We start from the raw sequence: 16776 nt of genomic DNA on the forward strand, positions 1-16776 counted from the left end.
TAGCAGCTTAACACATTGCTGCACATTGACATAATGCCAGCCACTAACATCATGCTCAGCAACTGTGAGGTAGTTTTCCTTCATTGGGACTCACTTAGGTAAATGTAGTTTATACTTACCATGAGTTAATAGCAGTCACATGGATGGTTATTGTGATTCAGATGAGTTGTCATTAAACCCACAAAATTAATTAAAATCCTGAACTCATCGCATCTCCATCTGATGAGCTTCCAACTTTTATCAGAATTTCGTGTCACTGGTCTGCCAGACCAACCATAATCTTGCACTCTGTACTACTAAATTTCATCCTAGTACTTTTACTCAAATCCTCAGCTGACTGCTTTCTTTCTAAAATCCCAAGCCTTCCCTCACAGACATTGTCTGTCACCTTAAATTCATTAGCAAATTTCACAGTCCCTCTGTATATGAAAATTCACACCTGGATGACCATTGCAGAGCTCTACAGGTTGCCTCTCTCTCACCTATTGTTCTCTGCAGGTAGCCAGTTTGCAATGCACCTCTAAATTCCTTTTCCCATCGCTGTCTTTACCTACTGCCCAAGAGAAAAACTGCTCAGTTTCACTCAGAGTAACCAAATGTGGATCAAAATGGTTTACTGATTTACTAACTAACACTAGAGCTGGTCAAGCCACAGCTCTGTATAGTCAAGTCTTGAAAACTTCCAAGGATGGAGACCCCACAATTCCCCTCAGCAACATGTCCCAGCACTGTACTACACACACTATGACTTTTTTTTTTCTTTTTAAAGACCATCCAACCTTCTAAGTCACCACTTGTGGTCAGTGCCCCTTGATATGTTTTGTGGCACTGCTGAGAAGAGTTTGAAACCATTATCTCTGTAATACCCTTTCAATAGAAGAAGGACTTGCAAAGGCGATTGATATGCCACCTGCTACTGAGATTGCTTTACAAGAAGTTGTCACTCACCTTTGTACAGTTGCACTTTCAGGTTGTCTTCCTTCACTAACATGCTTCTCTAACTGTTTATGTGCAACTACACCTAATCAACCCACAGTCAGTGAACTATACATTCAGGATCAGTATCAGTAATACAACAGATAAACCGCAAAACCAAACTTAACAAAATGTTAATAAACACCTACAGATTTTGAAACAGCCTTCTGTAACTGATCCCAAAGAGCTCTAATCACGCACACATACACACAGTTATATGCAAATCTGCCCCTTCTCATAGGACATGTGGGTTAAGTGCACACACTCCCTCTTCTGGGAGTGTGGGTTATCCTACTTGCACACCCCTCCCATAAGGAGATGTGTGTGCTCTAGCTCTATGTGCACCTATGCAACTCCCTACAAATTGTTAATGCATATGCTAGTGAGAAAGCACCCCACAAGTTCATGCACACATACAAACCTGAGGTGCGGGTCCTTGCTTGTCACAGCCGGCACTGTTGCCTGCCCAGTTGCAGAGCAGGGAGCTCACAGTATCTGACAGGGAGGCTGCTCTCACTGGCCAAGGCAGAGGTGTGATGCCAGAAGGGTGACTTATGGCAGTGTCAAACCAGGTTTTGACAGTCAGCTGTTTCCACTCATAGGTCTTTACCTCCTGTTACAAATTTCCATGCTTTTTTTATACTTGTCACACTATTTCCTTCTTTACTTCAGAATTTCTTCTGAAGTCTCTTGGTTACTGTTTAATCCAGCTCATGCTGGTCTTCCCCTTTAAAAGCAACAAGGGCAAAGGCCCTCGAGACAGCTTTAAGTATTTAATCCCCCTCCCTGTGCCCAACTATTTAAATTGACATTTTCATCTTAACAGGTGGTGTTAACCAGGTCATTTGCCAAGGGTGGGCAAAGAGAGTATCCACATCTCACTAATAGTGCATTTACTTTTTTTTGCAAACATGAAATAATTGTATTTACTTTCAGAATCCCATCCCACACATGTCCACAGAGCAAAAGATTATATACTGTGAAGAACTCAAACACAATTATATTATATAAACATATATGTGTGTATATGTATATGTATATATATTTATATATATTAATTTCTATTAAAGCATTTAAATTTTGGTTTTGAGCTTTGTACAGGGCATTTCTGACCTATAAATGTTAGCTGTATACATAGAATGTTATATGAAATGTAGTCTATCTATGAATACATAAATAAATAGAGAAAGGAAAAAAAAGAGTATATGGAAATGTTGTCATCTCCCATAAGCCAAACAACACTTATTTCTGAATGATGTGTTTGTACTTGTCTTTCTTGTCTCCCATCAGTTATCTACATCTGCTATCACGCTTTGGAGATATATATATTGTTCTTCAACATAGTATTTTTTTGTAAGAGACAGCTCAGTCCTACTAAGCAGTCACACCTACTCAAATGACTCAAATGAAAGCAGTATTTTTCGTGAATACCAATGTTTGCCAGGGAACATCTGAGCACACTACCATTAAATGTTCATTTTAACTTCATATATTCCAACAGCTTTTTCTTTTCTTGTGTTCATATAATCTGCAATCTTCTGTTGTGAGTTTTTTGCCTCACATGATGAAAATACCTGCTGTGCTGCTATTTCTTTCAATAGGAGCCATGTGTGACAGACCCTCCCCCACAACATGGGATAAGCAAGTTAGTGCATCTCTCTTGTTATCTGACCAAGAATCTGCAAAAGACTACATAACACACTAGTTTAGATCTTACTAAAAACAAAGCCAACTTTCTCACCAAGGTACTTTCAACCCTTCTCTACAATCCACAAGGCACAGAACCAAGGCTTCACAATGAACATGGTCCGATGGCCTGTAAACGTGTCCAAGTTGAATGGGTTGTATCTCACCTTACTAAGCAAGTGGGCTTGCTGATTTCCATGTTAATGTGCATAAAATAGCATCCTACTGAGAAGAAGGAAAGGTGGCAGAATTTAATAGAGTGCACTAATCAAATGCACACTGAATTAAACAATTATGGAATAAACAATAAAATGTGTAAAGTTTTAATAGTTACTATGTGAATGGGTTGACCCCGTGACAGGTGGGCAGGAGGGAGAAAGCTGGGAAATACCCCTCCATTGAACTACTGAATCACAGATTAAAAGGCAAAATTGATTGATTCAAGTGCCACAGATAGATAGTTCAATTGTGGTCATCAAATTGTGGTAGCACGATGTCATGCAGTAGCCAACGGTAAAGACAAATACGATTTTCTGTGCAAAAAGAAGGTGTAGGCTACCCTCAGAACACTTAACAAGTGCCCTTTTGCACACCAGCAAGAAACCCCGCAGCCCAGAGGTAAGATCTTTAGGAAGTAGGTGCTCCAGGATGCACAGTTCCACAGCAGAGCTGTACTTAACCATTGGAAACACATAAGAAGCAAAACCAAAGACCTGGCATGCTACCAAAAAATGCAGCTCAATTGAATTTACAGCTTACGTTTAATATGACCCCGTCATTGTTTTCTCTTATTATACAAAATTACACTGGAAATGGACATGTGAAGACTACAAAGAAAAGTATAAAAACCATCTTTGTCACCGTCCCTCTCTCTCCCCACTACCTCCTTGCCTCATATGAACACTCAACTATACTTCAATTTTCTGCCATAGCTATGCAATGTCCTCAAGGCACAATGGTCTACAGTTTTTATAGTGCTGTTGTAAACAAAGTTGCTCATGTTTGTATCCTACTCTGTTCAGCAAAAGATAAGAGTGAGAAGAGTATACTATTAAGTATGGCAGAAGCATGCAAGTCTGGTATCATAGGTTGAATTAGAGGATTTATATTTTCTTTAACATAAAAAATGAAGGAATGATGCTGCTGTTCAGCATTTCTCTTTTGTTTGAACCTTTAAGGCAAACATGCATGACTCCTCTTCTTTGTTTTTACTTTTTCTACCAACTCTCTAAATATCCATGTGGCTTAGAAGAACTGTCTTCTCAAAATGCATATCATCGCTTTTTTTGAAAAATGCCAGTTAGTCTGGTAGCTGACTCAGGAATTTATCCCCAGATCTTCACATGAATACCCTAAGAATAATATGGAGAATCCCGAATTCTGGTATCATTCTTCCTCTTCACAAGCTCATAAGCAGAAGTTTAAGGACAGCTTGGAATGCTAAGTACCTACCTAGACTATTAAGCATTTTTAAATAAACAAGAAGTGATGCTGAGATATCGGTAAGTTGGAAAAGGATGATGAAGATCCAGAGAGTACTGCACTGCACTGAGTACGATTTTTAGAGCATTTTGTCTCTGGGTTTGCACAAGACTTAGCTTCAAAGTGCTCATGCATCTGTGTTATTTGGTGTCCTATAGTGTGTCTCTTGTTAATAGTCAAATTTACCAAATTCAAGTTGCTCAATAATTTCATTTCATTTGTTATAAAAGTTCGTGTGCCAAGTGAAAATGCATAACTATCTATGTGTCCCCATGTATTCAAGTCCCAGCCTCCCTGTAGAAGCAACATGCAGTGGCAAGCAACTGCCTTGTTCAAAGCTCCCAGCAGTATTACGAAAGAGAGATGAGGAACCTGCTGGGCCTTTACAGACTCAGATACCATCATGGTATTTGACAGATATGGAGTGATGCTCACTTATGTGGGTTCATCTTTGCTGGACTGTGGAGCAAATGATCATGTGACAGCACAACTCTCTCTCTCTTCACACACTTGAAAGACACCAGAACTACTGTAAGCATTATTTCAGGATGGTATTTCACCTGCTAGTGCATCTCTGCTAGTCCAGTGTACCTAGACTGATACTGATTTCACTAAGTTTCTTAAATCCTATCTATGATCTGGAATGGATTTGTGATGGGGCCCTGCATGTACCACTTAAATGACATTACTGCAGCTGTGCACTCCCTCCAACTCCTAGGCCAGGTCAAGCTCTAGGCAGTGTCTGTTTATTCTTCTTAAAAGAAATGCATTAGGCACCCTCCAAAACAAGGTCTTCAATGTGCTAGGCACTGTGGGGACATATAATTAAAGCAAGTGTTATCTCCCAAAGAGCTTGACTGTTAACAGAGTAAGCTGCACTAAAAGGAAGGTGTATCCAAGAAACCAACTTTCTACTTCAAGAATGGAAGTAGGTTTGCTTAACTATTTGTCATTATTAAAACATGAGATATCAGCCATGACTAGAGGGAGAACAATATGGGGCCAATACTTGTATCATTTAATGCAGCTCATGCTCACAGACATACATTAAACAATGGAGCAAAAATACTCAAACCTTTGTCAGTCTTCACATTTCTAAAGACATGTTCTTTCAAAGAAAATAGTCCAGTTGTTCAAAAGTCACTGTACGAAAGACAGGAAAGCAAGTAACATCCAGAGGAGGGCCACAAAAATGATCAGAGGGATGGAACGCCTCTCCTGTGAGGACAGGCTGAGATAGCTGGGGCTGTTCAGCCTGGAGAAGAGAAGGCTCCAGGGAGATCTTATTGAGGCGTTTCAGTACTTAAAAGGGGCTTACAAAAAATATGGGGACAAACATTTTAGGAGGGCCCGTTGCGATCGGACAAGGGATAATGGTTTTAAACGAAAAGAGGGTAGATTTAGACTAGATATAAGGAAGAAATTGTTTACAGTGAAGGTGGTGAAACACTGGAACAGGTTGCCCAGAGAGGTGGTAGATGCCCCATCCATGGAAACATTCAATGTCAGCCTAGATGGGGCTCTGAGCAACCTGATCTAGTTGAAGATGTCCCTGCTCACTGCAGGGGGGTTGGACTAGGCGACCTTTAAAGGTCCCTTCCAACCCAAACTGTTCTATGATTCTATGATTCTATGATCCTGAATCTGAAAGCTGGTAGTTAGGGCACCTTCCTGGGACCTGAGATCCTGTTGCTGTGCCAAGAACTATTCATGCATTTGATGCAGAAGTCACTGAAACAAAGAGCTGTTCCAGGGCTCTTTCATCTTGCTATGTTCCTCGAGATCACATAAATCCCAGAGGAAGGTGAGGCACAGTCATTTGATGTATTGTATAGAGTAGTTCATTCAGCTTCCATAAATCGACCCGTTGCAGTCATGCAGTCCTACTGTCTCTTTCAGATGTCTGGATTGTTCCCTGCAGTGTACTTTCTCATGTTCAGTTTAATGCAGGTCAGCTTCACAAAAACAGTTTTCCTCAGCCATTCATTGTTGCCCTACTCTATATATGGCACCAGATCTAACGCTCAATGGAAGCAGCATTAGTCACCCTCTCCCTTCAGCTAAGAAGTATTTGATACGTAGGTCACGTTAGCTGTTTTTTAACTTCCCTCCATTGATGATGACTATATACCTCTCAAACGTGAAGACTAACTTCAGATGTCTGCTGAAACAGCTAATTTGTAATAAAATGGCACCTCCACTCTCTTCCAATGTCCCTTGACCATAAAGACTGAGTTTGATTTGACATTTTGGTCTTAATTATTATTTATTAGGTGTGGAATGGTTAGATGCTTTTTTTCTCCGTTAAATCTTAATGGCTACATTTTGCCTTTTCTACTGAAAGAGTTCATGGAAATAAATGCAGTTAATGGACTCTGCTATTAAGTACATGTTGCTTGGAGATATAATAATGATACTTCAGAGTCTCTCCCACAATTTGCTATTAATATTAAGGAAATGCAAATTTCACAATCACATTTAAAGTCATTTTTGCTAGTCAAACTATTAAGGTTTAGTTTCAAGGTGGGAATTGTACTTAAAATTATCATCTCATGAATATCATGAAACATAATTATTTGTAACACTGCAGTCATTACCGATAAGGCACAAAGACTTTAAAATACAGCTATTAAGTTTTACTGTAACATGCAGTCCACATAAAAATGGACTTGAACATATAAAATTAAAATTTTTTTCTAAAAACGATGTACTGAACAACTGCTTTTTTGCAGTTTTTTACTAGTTGAAGGCCAAATTTGAAGTGGACTGTACACAATAGTAGAACTTCAGTGCAAGGAAAATACAGTTGCTGACCATATCTTCTTTTGCACTTTTTAATGTAATAAATAAGCATATGGTTGCATGAACTCTAACTCAAAGTAGACTTTAAACCCAAGTAGGTTATTTCATTTCTTCTTATACATTTATGGAGTTCAAAATAAGAGAAAGTCTAATCTGACCTTCATTTTACAAGCTACTCCATCTCTGGGTTTTGTCCCCTAGTATGCCACATAACTTTTGCTTGGCTAAAGGTTGTCGTTCAGAAAGGCATATAGACTTCAGCTGAGGACAAGAAGTGGTGGAAAATCAACAGCTTTTCAGAATAATTGTTCCCAATGCTAACTGCATTCACTACTGAAAAGTGGGCTTATTTTCTCATTTCCAGCCACTGCTGCTTTGAGTTTTTCCTCTACTGGCCTTAAACACCAAATTCAATTAGCTGAAGTTTAAATTTTGAGCATGGAATTGTTTCTTAGTCTATCTCCTCTCCTTAAAAAAGCAGGAGAAAGAAAGGAAAACATCTACTTTCCTGAAAAGAAAACCAACAAAGATGAGACTAGGATCATTTAATAGAAAAAATGGAGAGAAGGTTCTACTGGAAATTTCAAGTGTTCACATTTGAAAGCCCACATTACATCATTACATAATTCTGACAAGTTTAGTACTTACTGTAACAAATGATTGACTATGGGTGCCCCGAAATGTTGTGTAAAACAAAACCAAACAGTGTAGGTATTATGAATCTTTAAGTCCTTTGCAAACCTCAAGTAACAAAAGTACCAGCAACTCAAAGAAGCGCTAGAGTTGCAATTTCAAAAGCACTGAACTGCAAACCTCATTCACTTGAAATGTGACTAATATCTCTGCATTAATGTTGTAATGAAAACATTACCTAAATAAATACTACACTTCCCATTTTGCAGATACAGAACTGAGCTGCAACACTTTCACAGGTTTACGTGCAGAATCAGGCTCAGCTAACAGGGCAAAACAAAGGAAGCTTTTTGATCCCATATACTGCTCATCCCATTAGACAACAGATCCTTCAGAATAAATGAGGCCATTAAGATTCAGGCTTTAGGCAGACTAATGACAGATCTACTCTGCATTTGCTGTAGTTACAAAAGAATAATAGAATTACATGGATTTTCCCTATTAGGAGAGAAAAGAAAAGCACAGGTTGAAATGCCCGAAGAAGAAGTAAGTCCTAACAAACTTGTAGTAGTAGTTCAATACTTTTGAAGTTTTGATGTAACTGAATTCTTTTCGTTTTTCAAAAAAAAAAAAGCACATGAAATTCAATAATGTATAAATTATGATCATTTTGTGACCAGCAGAGGAGCATCACAAATCTCAATAAAGCTTAGTTTGTTTCACACAAAGTCTTCCACGCATCCTGTGAGGAGATACTTCATTCTTTGAGCAATACTCTGTATTTCTAAGCAATGCATAGATAAGCAAGGTATTTGAACAATTCAGACCTGAGGTTTAACTATCTTCTATTCCTTATAAATTACATTTTTCTTTAATAAACTTAGCCAGGATCTGAGCTCTTGCTGAGCATCCTGTTTGCAGAGGTCTCCATTATATTATATGTTTTCTGTTGTTCTGCTTTACATTTCTGTCTCTGGCAACCATTATCATGTAGGTTCCTGGAATAGCCATGGGCCATAAATTGGACATGTAAACAAATACTGAACAAAAAAAAAAGTCTTAAAAGAACAAAAAAAACAAGAAAAATTACCCCTTTTTCCCTTACCATGTTGAATACAGCCATAGTTAATATTATAGCAGTGGTTGTCAATGTAAGAGTGATCCGTGGCCAAGGACGGTTTGCAATTATTCCAGATGATTTCAGGATCCACAGCAATGAAGCTGATGCTTTCTTGCTACATTGCTAAGTGAAAAGAGTTTTAAAAAGAGAAAACAAAAATAGCTTTAGTACATTTAATTACTATAAACAAGTGTAGAATTAAGAAGGCTCATGACTGAGGGCAGCATTAATCTTGAAACATTATACAGAAGTATTCAACTATTATATTCTCATAAGAGTTACATATCATGATTATACATGAAACTAAATGCAATTTAGTTAAAATATCTGCTATAGTATCAATTCTGTTAAATAATTATAACTTGCAAGCACCACATTAAACATTCAATATATATTACTCATAATAGCAAATACAGAGTTGACAGCAGTATCATTACCTCTAGTATCAGTAAAAAAAAAAGCAAACAAACTGACCTCCCCTACCTCAATTGAAAGAGCAATATTTAGTAGCCTCTGGAAACTTCAAAATGTAATTAATGACTCTGCAAAGTCTTTGACAGAGACAGAGGTCTCCTCACACAGGACAAAGGTTGTATACATAGATACATCCCTGTCAGACTACAAAATAGCAGGGTTTCTGGGTTTTTCCTTCATTTGTTTGGAGACTTGTTTGTAATTCATTTTAATTGAAAGGTAACTCAGCAAAGCAAATCATCCTTCCCTGAAGCTATTTAGAAAACAAATAAGCATTTCATACAACAATCAGGCTTTCGATTTGACACAAAGAGTATTTAGTGAATAGAAAATTTTTCTTATATAGTGGCAAAAATTAACAATAAAAAACTCTGACTCATTTGACATCCTTCCAAGAACACATTGCAATAGCCTCCATTCATACACACATAGTGCCTAGAGGCACAAGATGCTCATGCAAAATAAACAACAATTTGTGGCACATCCAATAAATATTAATTTTCCCAAAACTTTAGCAACGAGGAGATAAGGTTGCCTAGAAGCATCTTGTGCCCTTTCGAAATGTCAAATTCAGCTATACTGAAACCTCTGTAAAAAAAAGGCAATGAAAAGTTAAGGAACATGACAGTCCCACAAAAGTATTTGCTTTTTATCAACTCATCTTCTCTATTTACTTAACATTATCAGAGATCACTTTACATATTGTTTTCACCCCAGACACAGCAATCAGCAGAGATACAAGCACAGGAAGTCTCTGAAATGAGAACTCAAGCACTAGAGACTACCAAATATAGGACTTCATTTACAGCACTTATCTATTAGTTCAGGTTCAATAGCTATGGCATCACACTAGATTACACTATTACCCAACACATGTGATGTAGTTTGCATGAAGGTCTTTGTCATATTGCACATAACTATTTCCTTCCTAATTACACACTATTTGAACAAGTCCACCATATATCTAGAACTTTTTAACATATTGTTTCCTTTTATGACAGGGAGTTTTGCATACTGGATTGGACAGATCCTGAGTGAGTGAAGGCAGTTTCAGGAAGGTCAAAACAATAACTGGAATCTCAAGGATGGACAAAGAAAAGGGAAAAAATAGGCAGCTTTATATACACATTACTCCTCCCCCATATTAAAAAAAAACCCCACATAAACTCAAGAGGCGTGCATTTTTGAGCAAGACACTCCTGTTCAAATGCCTTTTTGAACATCCAAACATTGTTCTCCACCCCTAAGTACATAGCAAATTTCAAGATTATTTGAACCCACATGTAGATTTTAGAGAAGTTTTGTCATCCTTCCACTTTAATAAAGTAAAAAGCACAAAGCCTAGATTGCCGCTGCTGCTACAGAAGGAGAGTGTTCAACTGGACGCAGGGAATGGACCAGTGTGAAAATGAATCATTCAGTTATTTGACTAGTCTGCCTAAAACCTAATGAGTCAGGGAGCATGGATTTATGGCAAATTAAAACAGTCATGAAATCATGCCTTAAATGATGCCCATGCAATGCTACAGGTTTGGGGAAGAGTGTCTGGAAAGGTGCCTGGTGGAAAAGGATCTGGGGGTGTTGATCGATAGCTGGCTGAACATGAGCCAGCAGTGTGCCCAGGTGGCCAAGAAGGCCAACAGCATCCTGGCTTGTATCAGAAATAGTGTGGCCAGCAGGACTTGGGAAGTGGTCATCCCTCTGTACTCGGTACTGGTGAGGCTGCATCTCGAATACTGTGTTCAGTTTTGGGCACCTCACTACAAGAAAGACATTGAGGTGCTGGAGCGAGTCCAGAGAAGGGCAACGAAGCTGGTGAAGTGTCTGAAGAACAAGTCTTACGAGGAGCGGCTGAGGGAATGGGGGTTATTTAGTCTGGAGAAAAGGAGGCTCAGGGGAGACCTTACTGCTGTCTACAACTACCTGAAAGGAGGTTGTAGCGAGGCCGGTGTTAGTCTCTTCTCCCAAGTAACAAGTGATAGGATGAGAGGAAGTGGCCTGAAGTTGTGCTGGGGAGATTTAAATTGGATATTAGAAAAAATGTCTTCACCGAAAGGGTCATCAAACATTGGAACAGGCTGCCCAGGGAAGTGGTTGAGTCACCATCCCCGGAGGGATTAAAAAGACGTGTAGATGGGGTGCTTAGGGATATTGTTTAGTGGTGGACTTGGCAATGCTAGGTTAATGGTTGGACTTGATGATCTTAAAGGTCCTTTCCAACCAAAACGATTCTATGATTCTATGAAATTACTCTTTGCCTTTGTTATAGCACACCTGGAGCTTTAGTACAACTTCACCTACATTGTTCTGTGATGTTCTGGGAAATTTAGAAGTCACTTGAATATTTTAATTTGGATTAGGGACAAAACTAAGCAGGAACACTGAAAAAGTATGAGGAATACAAAGTGGGTAAGAAATTATATAGATAAAGCAGTATATCATGTTCTCCTTTCTCTATTACGTTACAGGGAGCTATACTGTTCAAGGAAAAGTCTTTAGGATAAGAAATTCCAAGAAAAGCAGCTAATGATGAAAATAAATTATCTGGCCTAAACCAGACACATTTTATTATGAATTTTACTGTTTTTACGTTATCTGACTAACAGCTAATCAAATGAAACACCAAGACGTGGTGATGAGCAAAAGGACAATGATAGATGGTGGAACCAAAGTAACCTAATCAGTGAAGAACAGAAGCCACTGAATCTGCTGCTCCTAAGACCATCAAAGGAGAATGTTTCAGCCATGGTTTCTGATGGCAAACCTACCAAGAAGCCTCAACAAAAGAAACTCCCTTTCCAGGATGCCCTGCAGACTGAGGGTGATTATTGCCTCAAAGGACAGTATGCCGGCAAGGGGCAGATAATTTTGCAATGGAACAGAGAGAAACTTGGGATTGTGGAAAACATTACGGCACTTTTCAAGGGCATTGTGGGTATGTGGAAAACTTACAGGATGTTTAGGGGATGGCATGCAGGAGAGGAAAGAGAGGGATAAATGCGGATCAGGGAGGAACAAGCATAGGTAAATGGAGAAGAAAGGGGATGAAAGGACATGGCTGCATGTAAACACTTGTCTAAATTAGTCTATTGCATATTGTTACTAAATCCTATCTCTAACCATCTTCTGTGTAAGTGCAGTCCTTATTCGGAGCCTGCATGTATGCAAATCATAGAATCATAGAATAGTTTGGGTTGGAAGGGACCTTAAAGATCATCTAGTTCCAACCCCCCTGCCACGGGCAGGGACACCTTTCCACTACACCAGGTTGCTCAAAGCCCCATCCAGTCTGGCCTTAAACACTTCCAAGGAGGGGGCATCCACAACTTCTCTGGGCAACCTGTTTCAGTGTCTCACTACCCTCACAGGGAAGAATTTCTTCCTAATTTCTAATCTGAATCTACCCTCTTTCAGTTTAAAACTGTTACCCCTCATCCTATCACTACATGCCCTTGCAAAAAGTCCCACTCCAGTTTCCCTGCAGGCCCCCTTCAGGTACTGGAGGGCTGCTATAAGGTCTCCCTGGAGCCTTCTCTTCTCCAGGCTGAACAACCCCAGCTCCCTCAGCCTCTCTTCATAGGAGAGGTGCTCCAGCCCTCTGATTGTCTTCATGGCCCTCCTCTGGACCTGCTGCAACAGGTCCATGTCCTTATGTTGGGAGCCCCAGAGCTGAACGAAGTATTCCAGGTGGGGTCTCACAAGAGCAGAGTAGAGGGGCAGAATCACCTCCCTCAACCTGCTGGCCACGCTGCTTTGGATGCAGCCCAGGATACGGTTGGCCTTCTGGGCTGCAAGTGCACACTGCTGGCTCATGTTGAGCTTCTCATCAACCATCACCCCAAGTCCTTCTCCTCAGGACTGCCCTCAATGCATTCTCCACCCAGCCTGTATTTGTCCCTGACCCATGTGCAGGACCTTGCACTTGGCCTTGTTGAACCTCATGTGGTTCGCACAGGCCCAGCTCTCAAGCCTGTTAAGGTCCCTCTGGATGGCATCCCTTCCCTCCAGCGTGTCGACCGCACCACACAGCTTGGCGTCATTGTCAAACTTGCTGAGGGTGCACTCAATCCCATTGTCCATGTCGCCGACAAAGATGTTAAACAGCGCTGGTCCCAATACTGACCCCTGAGGAACGCCACTCGTCACTGGTCTCCACTTGGACATCAAGCTGTTGACCACAACTCTTTTGAGTGCGACCATCCAGCCAATTCCTTATCCATCGAGTGGTCCATCCGTCAAGTCCATGTCTCTCCAATTTAGAGACAAGGATGTCATGCAGGACAATATCAAATCTTTTCACTTCATGCTGGACCAGATGGGAAGTAGCACAGGATGGGTGCCAGCCACTGGAGAGAGAGATCACATATCAGCGGCAACTGAGGGCCTGGGTGCCAGCAACTGAAGTGTCTCAGACCAGTGCCTGGAGAGATCCATAGGGTGTGGGGGGGAGCGTGTGTGTAAGCATTAGGAAACTTCAAGCTGGACTGGCTGGTAAGTAGGAGATCTACATTTGGAGAAACCCACGATTCGAGCCAGTCACTGCATAAGGGGGGCAGAGTCTGGGCATGGATTCTGTGATGGATATTGTATTGACTTAAAGTCCATACTCAGTGACCCACAAACTCGACTTGTGGATGATGACAGTCAGGGTGTGTGTGTACTCCACTAGCAAACTTCACTCCTGATCAGCCATCAAGGAGGAACTAGACCATCAGTGTTGATCATACTTACATGAGTGCTGCTTGTTACATGTGTGATGTAAGAGAGCTGCTTTCTCCGTGGATCTGTGTGGTTGGTCCTGTGTGTATGGTACGTGCCTGTGTGCCTCTTGGGACTACACGCTCAACTTCACTACTGGTTGTACCTAGGACATGATACTGACAGACTTCCATTGATGGGAGTGGGACAGAAGGATCCCCTGGGTCTTTAATTCCATCAAATTTGGCTCCAGTGGAGCAGTAAGGAGCACTTCCCTGGCTCCTGAACTCCACTGGATCCAACAAGATCTTGCAGCTCTTATTTTCAATTTCAGAACTTTAAAAAACATGGCTCGGTAACAGATGCAAAACAATGTCACAAGAAAGATGCTTTCACCTTTTTCTAGTGCTAAGCAATGTAAATTGATGATTTCTTCTGCACAAATGAACAATTTGTGTTATGTTAATTCTGAAGGTAAAATTAAGTTTTACACAGAAAATCTCTGTTGAATCCCAATACCTAAATAACATAAATGTTGGCATCAAACAATGGAGACTTCTCAGACTTTTCTACTTTAACATCAATGCTTCCCGTTGTTAAATTTGAACATTTTTCATTTTTTTAAGTAATCATTGAAAAAATTACAGTGCAGAATTGCTGAGATTACTTTGCAATGTCCATGCTGAGAACTGCATTTATTGCTGAGGACTGCTTTATTGCTTTCCAAGTACCTGTACACTTTTGAACAGACTTATGTAACTTCTGTACCTAAATTCCTTGCAATAATTATAAATTTCCTTTGTTTACAAGATTTTTTATCAATATCACCTGGCTTTGCTAATGTATTTTAGCAAGGAGGGGCTAACTGGACTGATTTTCTACATTTCTTTAAAAAGCTGTTTTTCTGCTTTCATTTGGGAAAAAAAAAAATTATGTTTTCTGGGCAACTTTATCACTAAGAAAAGTTCTGGAGAATAAAATACGTTTCAGGAAACAATATATCACTCAGCTAGTGTGATTAATCAATAAAGAGATTCCATTTTTTCAACTGCTATTGCTAAAATTACAGATATTGCTGGCTCTGACCTGAAGAAAAATGTGAGCGGTGTTAGACTGCAACTGCAACTTCAGAAATGAAGTTGTAGATAGTTATTTCCACTTGTAAAACAGAAGCACACCAGAACTCAGTGATGCATTTCTTGACAGGCTGTTTAATGCACAGCTCTCAGTTCTGGAGGGGAAGGACCACTGTTTATTTGGTACATCTTTTATGCCCATCTAGTTTGTTAAAGAGGTGACAGGTCTCTCTAATAGCAAAGAGAGCAGCCTACATAGGTTAAGCCAATGAGGCTCCTGAAATGAAAATTTGTGACAAAATCCTGATTTACACTAAAAATCTTTAAACCACTGAGTAGAAATTCCTTGGAAAACATGAAATAATACACTGTTGATCAGTAATTCTCTATGTGAATTAACAGATTTGCTGAACTTCATTTCACTTTTGAGCAGTCTAAATCCAGTCCACATATAGTACAACTGCAGCAGTTGAGTACCACTGAAAATTTAGGAAACTCCTGGAAGCAGAACGAGAGGTGGGGTGATCATTAAATTCAGACTATTAATAGCACTGGCAGAATGATGCAGGTTTATTTTGCCGATTCATTAGCTTACGTCAAACAATTTTTATTGTAAATGTTATGTCTCATTTGCAATTTTCTTAAAAAAACAGAGAATGAGATGAAAGGAAGAAAGTAATCATTTCTAGAAAGCAGGCAAGAAGGGTAAGGCATCAGATCTCAGTAGCATTAGCTTCTGTGTTTATTCTAAGCAGGGCTGGCAGAATATGGTTCAGTGTTTATCATTTATCAACTAGAAATAATAGGTATTTGTAGTATGAAAGGTGACTAATGTATTACCTTTTCATCTGAACATGTTAAATCTGATAAGAAAGCTCAGCATGATAGTGAGTAATAACTTATTTTGAATATTCAGCTTATTAAAATGTATCCTGTGTTGTCTTTCCACATGCAAAAACCTACTTCAGCACTCAACAAAATGAATGCTGCCTTTCTGAGAGAGATCAAGGAACTGGTGTGAGAATTAATTGTGACAGCTATGTTGTAGATGAAAGACAGTGTCACAAGAGTTGTCACACTTCTACTTCACATGCTAGCAGAGGCTGGAACACCTTGACTGAAAACCTCTTATTTACAGAAAGACAGTGAATCACACTTTCTATAGTTCTATTATTGGTCTTTTCATTTTATGTTCAAATACAACTTAATATTTTGCTACTACTGATGTTACAAAGAATGAAATCAAGAGAAACAAAAAGCCCCAAAATTCAGAATTTTTTCACATGCTTGTTTTCACTCAGACTTGAAGAAGACACCAAAGTTCAAATCCAAAGAACTGGCTGACAGTGATTACACTGACCTAAGCTTGGAGAAGGGTGATTTTTGTATAGAGACACAAGCTTACACTTTACATACTTTCTAATGGTCCTGTTGTTGATAAAAAGGACCAAAGTACTTCTAAAATGAGTACTGTAACACCAAGCTTTTGAACTCCGTGGTGGCAGCTGTAAATGTAAGCTAGGCATTTTGAATCAAACAAAACGCATCCAGATGAAGAGTCTACTCAACTTATGTTCAATACAACTGTTTTGGCAAAAGCTAGAATCCTGAATAAAGAAGTAACAGGAAAAACTAAAGTCAGTATCACATTTTTAATTTCACTGTACTTTGCAGTGTTTATTATCCTTCACAAAGGGTCATGTTAAAATGGCCATGTGGTTCACTTCAGCTGTCTCATTCAAAGGAAAGAACACAGCAGTGAGCCATATAAATATGCCTTTAGGCACTCAAGAGTTCAGTCCTGGTACTTCCTGTGCTGCTTTCCTCATT

At 39.5% G+C, this 16776-nt stretch overlaps 1 protein-coding gene across 1 annotated transcript in view; it reads right to left on the bottom strand.

Annotated features, from left to right (window-relative positions):
- Window positions 1-16776, bottom strand: part of ADCY2 (adenylate cyclase 2) — a 236481-nt gene that overhangs the window by 53357 nt on the left and 166348 nt on the right. Inside the window, exon 16 of the mRNA XM_068397286.1 lies at window positions 8684-8821. Within this exon, the coding sequence (XP_068253387.1) occupies window positions 8684-8821 (138 nt within the window). The remainder of the gene's footprint in view (window positions 1-8683; window positions 8822-16776) is intronic.

The sequence above is a fragment of the Nyctibius grandis genome, chromosome 3 (assembly GCF_013368605.1).
Source record: "Nyctibius grandis isolate bNycGra1 chromosome 3, bNycGra1.pri, whole genome shotgun sequence".
Lineage (NCBI taxonomy): Eukaryota > Metazoa > Chordata > Aves > Nyctibiiformes > Nyctibiidae > Nyctibius > Nyctibius grandis.